This window comes from Pundamilia nyererei, unplaced genomic scaffold (genome assembly GCF_000239375.1).
Source record: "Pundamilia nyererei isolate P.nyererei 1_Seehausen unplaced genomic scaffold, PunNye1.0 scaffold01852, whole genome shotgun sequence".
Classification (NCBI taxonomy): Eukaryota; Metazoa; Chordata; class Actinopteri; order Cichliformes; family Cichlidae; genus Pundamilia; species Pundamilia nyererei.
This window is the reverse complement of record NW_005189253.1, coordinates 3,730-7,433: the sequence shown is the minus strand read 5'-3', so window position 1 is coordinate 7,433 and position 3,704 is coordinate 3,730. Positions and strand designations below refer to the sequence as shown.

The window sequence follows — 3,704 nt, the reverse complement described above, 5'->3', positions numbered from 1 at the left end:
GCTCCAGTTGTATGGCCGAGTCCGGAATGTTGTCATTAAGCCATGTCTCAGTGAAAACTAGCACACAACAGTCACTTACTTTGCAATTCGCTGATCTCAGAAGTCGTATGTTGTCCATTTTATTGTCCAGTGATCGTACGTTGGCCAAGAGGATCAATGGTATGGCTGGGCGAGTTGGCTTAGCCTCAAGCCTGACTCGGACACCTCCGCGCTTGCCCCGCTTCCTTGTCCTAGCGCACCGCTTTCGACGCCTCCTTGCCCGGGGAGGGGTAGCAGGCGAGTCCGGTGAGTTGCTAGGCCAGCTAGCAGGCTGTCGCAGAAGTCCTATCTCCCTTAGCATCTCAACGTTAGTGTTCAAAACTTGGCAAATCTTGCTTCTCCGAATGTGTAAGAGAGCCTGACGACTGTACACATATTCCAACGTGGACTGGCGAGAAACTCTTGCAGAAAGACACTTCGAACAAAACACCGCATTTTCAGGAGAGCGTGAGGTCGCTGCGTCTACACGCGCCGCCATTCTCTATACAACATAATAAAATATAAAGCAACATATAACTGAGCATTTGCTTTAACTTGCTGAATGTTTGTCTGCTGGCAACAGAATGCTTACGCAAACAAACCCAGGATAGTAAGTGCAGCAATGTTACTTTGACAATAGCAAATCATAGCTAATACATATATAGAGAGAATAATGTGCATAATGTGCATAAAGTCAATACTTCTGGACAAGTGCTCATCCACTTGCCACAGGTGGCCAGTGCCATCCTCTATTCTGTTGCAGGTTGCATGCTGGGGCAGCAGGTTGAGGGTCGCAGATCCAACAGATTCAATATACTGATCCGCATGGCCAGTAATGGTGTGGGGATTGAGCTGGACTGGCTTAAGGTGGTGTTAGTGAGACGGATGTTGTCCAAGATAAGGACAATCACTCCCACACACGCCATGACATGCTGGGCAGTCAGAGGAGCACGTTCACTGTAATGCATGTAAAAAGACAAACTGGCCTGCCTTGCAGGTTGAAGAACTATGTGGGTGTGCTGCATAACATTAGACGTTACACTGTGATTATCTTACTAAACAGGAGGACTTAGTCCAGAGCTCAGTTCATCAGGAGTCTGTGATCATGGCACAGGTAATGTTTGCACTCTTCGCACTTTTTCTGGTTTCAGTCTGCACAGGACAGGACTTTTGTGTGGGAAAGTGTCCCCACTACAAAGTACTCGAGGCCTACCCGGTAAGTTTTTGGAACAATTCAGATACAGAATTTGTGTCATCTTCTTTATAATGGTTCTTTAACATTTGTGCTTCTTTTGCATGCAGGAGTTTGAGGTGCGCTTATATGACACTTCCACCTGGATTACTACCAAGATTGACAGCTCCCAGTCCAGTGATGTCCTCGCTGCAAATTCACGGCTGAAGGATTATGCCAAGAAGCAAACTGAAGCAGGTATACGAGGAACTGAAAGTGCAAGTGTGTGATGTAGTTTGTTTTGTAATGTTGATGTTTCTTTTCAAACACAGTAATCCAAGAGATTAGTTGTTTCAAATGGGCCATAAGAGGACCACAGCTATACAAATCAAGTTAATTCACTAGTTACTGACTGATGCGTAGGATTACAAAAACTAAAACTGATTATTTCCTGGTACCACTTGTAAGTACGAGGTAAGCAAAGTAAAGGAAGACAAGGTCTTATTATATATATATATATTATAAAAGTATATAAAACAGGTACAACTAGTTCTTCATAAGAAGAGTTGTTTGATTTTTATTCAAAACTGAAAGAAAGAAGAAAAAGGGGAGCTCAAATCTAAAATTTGTAACTTAAACACATTTGTACTGTTTTATTGTCCATATTAAAGAAATACTTGATATAGCATGGAGTCATTTTTCTTATTAAAAAATGTATTGAATTTAAAAAAAATATTTAAAGACTATAAAATTTCATAAATCGCTGACTTATTTCAGAAATGTTTTAGCTCTGAATTTCTGCAGCCCCACACATTTTCAGTAAAATGCACCTTCAAGCATGTTTTTCTTTCTTTTTCTCTTTCAGGTTTTGAGATCTCTAGTGACATTTGGCCTGCACTGGTCAAGGTCACAGATGGTAAAGGTGGTCCTAAATTTGCCTTGTCCTGGTTTATTCCTCCTGGTACCACAACACCTGAAAATTCTGATCCCTTGGTCCAACTGGAAAGTAAACCTGAAGCCACCGTGTATGTCAGGTGAGAAACAAGTCCATTTATCTAGTTTTCCCCCAGAAAACCAAGAAAGACTTTAATTCAGCAGTTATTTTGTAAATCTGTAAACATGTTACCACCTAACAAATACTGAAAAGGGAGGAACATTAATTTTGGACTAAGCTTCACCAGATTCCAATTTGGGGGTCAGAAAGAGAATTAACTATGAAGTTTCACATACATAATATGCAAAATTACTTACAGAATAAACTTCAATGATAGCAAGTTTTTAAAAGCATTAAAAGGAGGGCAAAGCCTAAATCTCTTTAGTCTTTGGCCAACCTGAAAGATATCTAGAATTCTGCTTTGTTGTCTGCTCTAAGGGTTTTCGGTGGCGCTCCAAGCATCCAGAGTGGCCAAGAAAATGCAAAGAAGCTTCGTGAGGCCTTGATTACAGCTGGGAAAACCTTTGATCATGACACTTACAATGGAGCTGGATATGAATCATTTTTCTCTCTTACTCACCACAATGAAATTTGGATCTACGCTGCCTGACAACAGCAGACATCGTGAGCTGAACAAAATCTTTTCATCATGTAATCAAAGTGGGTTTTTCCATAGACATCATTTACTGTTTCACTTGCAGTAAAAAATCATGCACTGTATTTTTGGGGGGCATCCGTAGATTTTGTGTTCTACACATCTCCACAGGGGTTTACTTTTTTAAGTGTGTGTTTTGTGTCTTTTTCTATTTCTTTACTGTTTGCAAAAGCCCTTGTTTTTAATTTCATGCATTGGTAGAATGTTCCTTACATGAGTCAGCCCTGGAGGAACTTTCCTGCAGGTCTCCAATTACACAGAAATGCAGTTAGACTTGTTTGTGCAAAAGCTGAACATACCTCCAGGGTTATTGTTTCTGGGCTACGTCCTGACATACTGGTTTATCTGCATGTAAATAAAGATTGCTCGCAAATGATAACACTTGACTACCTTAAGAAACTAAAAGATCCTCCCATTCCAAAAACATTACCCTTTCTGTTTGTTTGGATGCATAATTACATGAAACTGCTACAGTCACAGAAACATGGCTAACTACAACTGAAATAAAAAAGCCATCTACTTTGTAATAAAAATAATTTGTAGCATCTGAGCCTGTTTGTTTGTCCTTGTTTTATATTTTGAAAAACAAAAATAAATTATATATTTTTTAAAAAGCCATCTACATAGCTACACCTGAAGATTGCTAACATCTACCTTCAAAGAAGAATAGCTAACAACGCATAATCCACAGAAAGACAGCGCAGTAGGCTAGAGCAGATTTTCCAGTGAGCAACATGGGCATATGCCCATGACCACAGTTCATTACATTTTTAACTAGCTCCCACAGTAATATATTAAATACCAGGCAAAGTAAATCCCACAGATATGGAGACCAACTCTCTCTTCAGGGTGTTTTGTTGCTTTAATTAATTTATTATTAACAACAATATAAAATTATGCACAAAAGGAATTACTAAAAAAAAAAA

General features: G+C 39.6%; 1 protein-coding gene across 2 annotated transcripts; it reads left to right on the top strand.

The window, feature by feature from the left end:
* The first annotated feature begins 1,042 nt into the window (after positions 1 to 1,042).
* LOC106456048 (heme-binding protein 2-like) lies at positions 1,043 to 3,322 on the top strand. Of its 2 annotated transcripts, none has more exons than XM_013908167.1 (4): positions 1,043 to 1,132; positions 1,321 to 1,447; positions 2,055 to 2,223; positions 2,562 to 3,322. In XM_013908167.1, the coding sequence occupies exons 1-4, from the start codon at positions 1,124 to 1,126 to the stop codon at positions 2,731 to 2,733; spliced, it is 477 nt and encodes a 158-aa protein (XP_013763621.1). In that variant the 5' UTR covers positions 1,043 to 1,123; the 3' UTR covers positions 2,734 to 3,322. The 2 variants fall into 2 exon arrangements, with proteins under 2 accessions (XP_013763621.1, XP_013763620.1); XM_013908166.1 differs by having other exon boundaries at positions 1,043 to 1,234.
* Positions 3,323 to 3,704: the final 382 nt, after the last annotated feature.

Coding starts and splice junctions, on each gene's coding strand:
- LOC106456048 (XM_013908166.1), top strand. CDS start 1,124: ATGGCACAGGTAATGTTTGCACTCTTCGCACTTTTTCTGGTTTCAGTC. Junction 1,235..1,320: donor AAGTACTCGAGGCCTACCCG/GTAAGTTTTTGG, acceptor TTTTGCATGCAG/GAGTTTGAGGTGCGCTTATA. Junction 2,224..2,561: donor GAAGCCACCGTGTATGTCAG/GTGAGAAACAAG, acceptor GTCTGCTCTAAG/GGTTTTCGGTGGCGCTCCAA.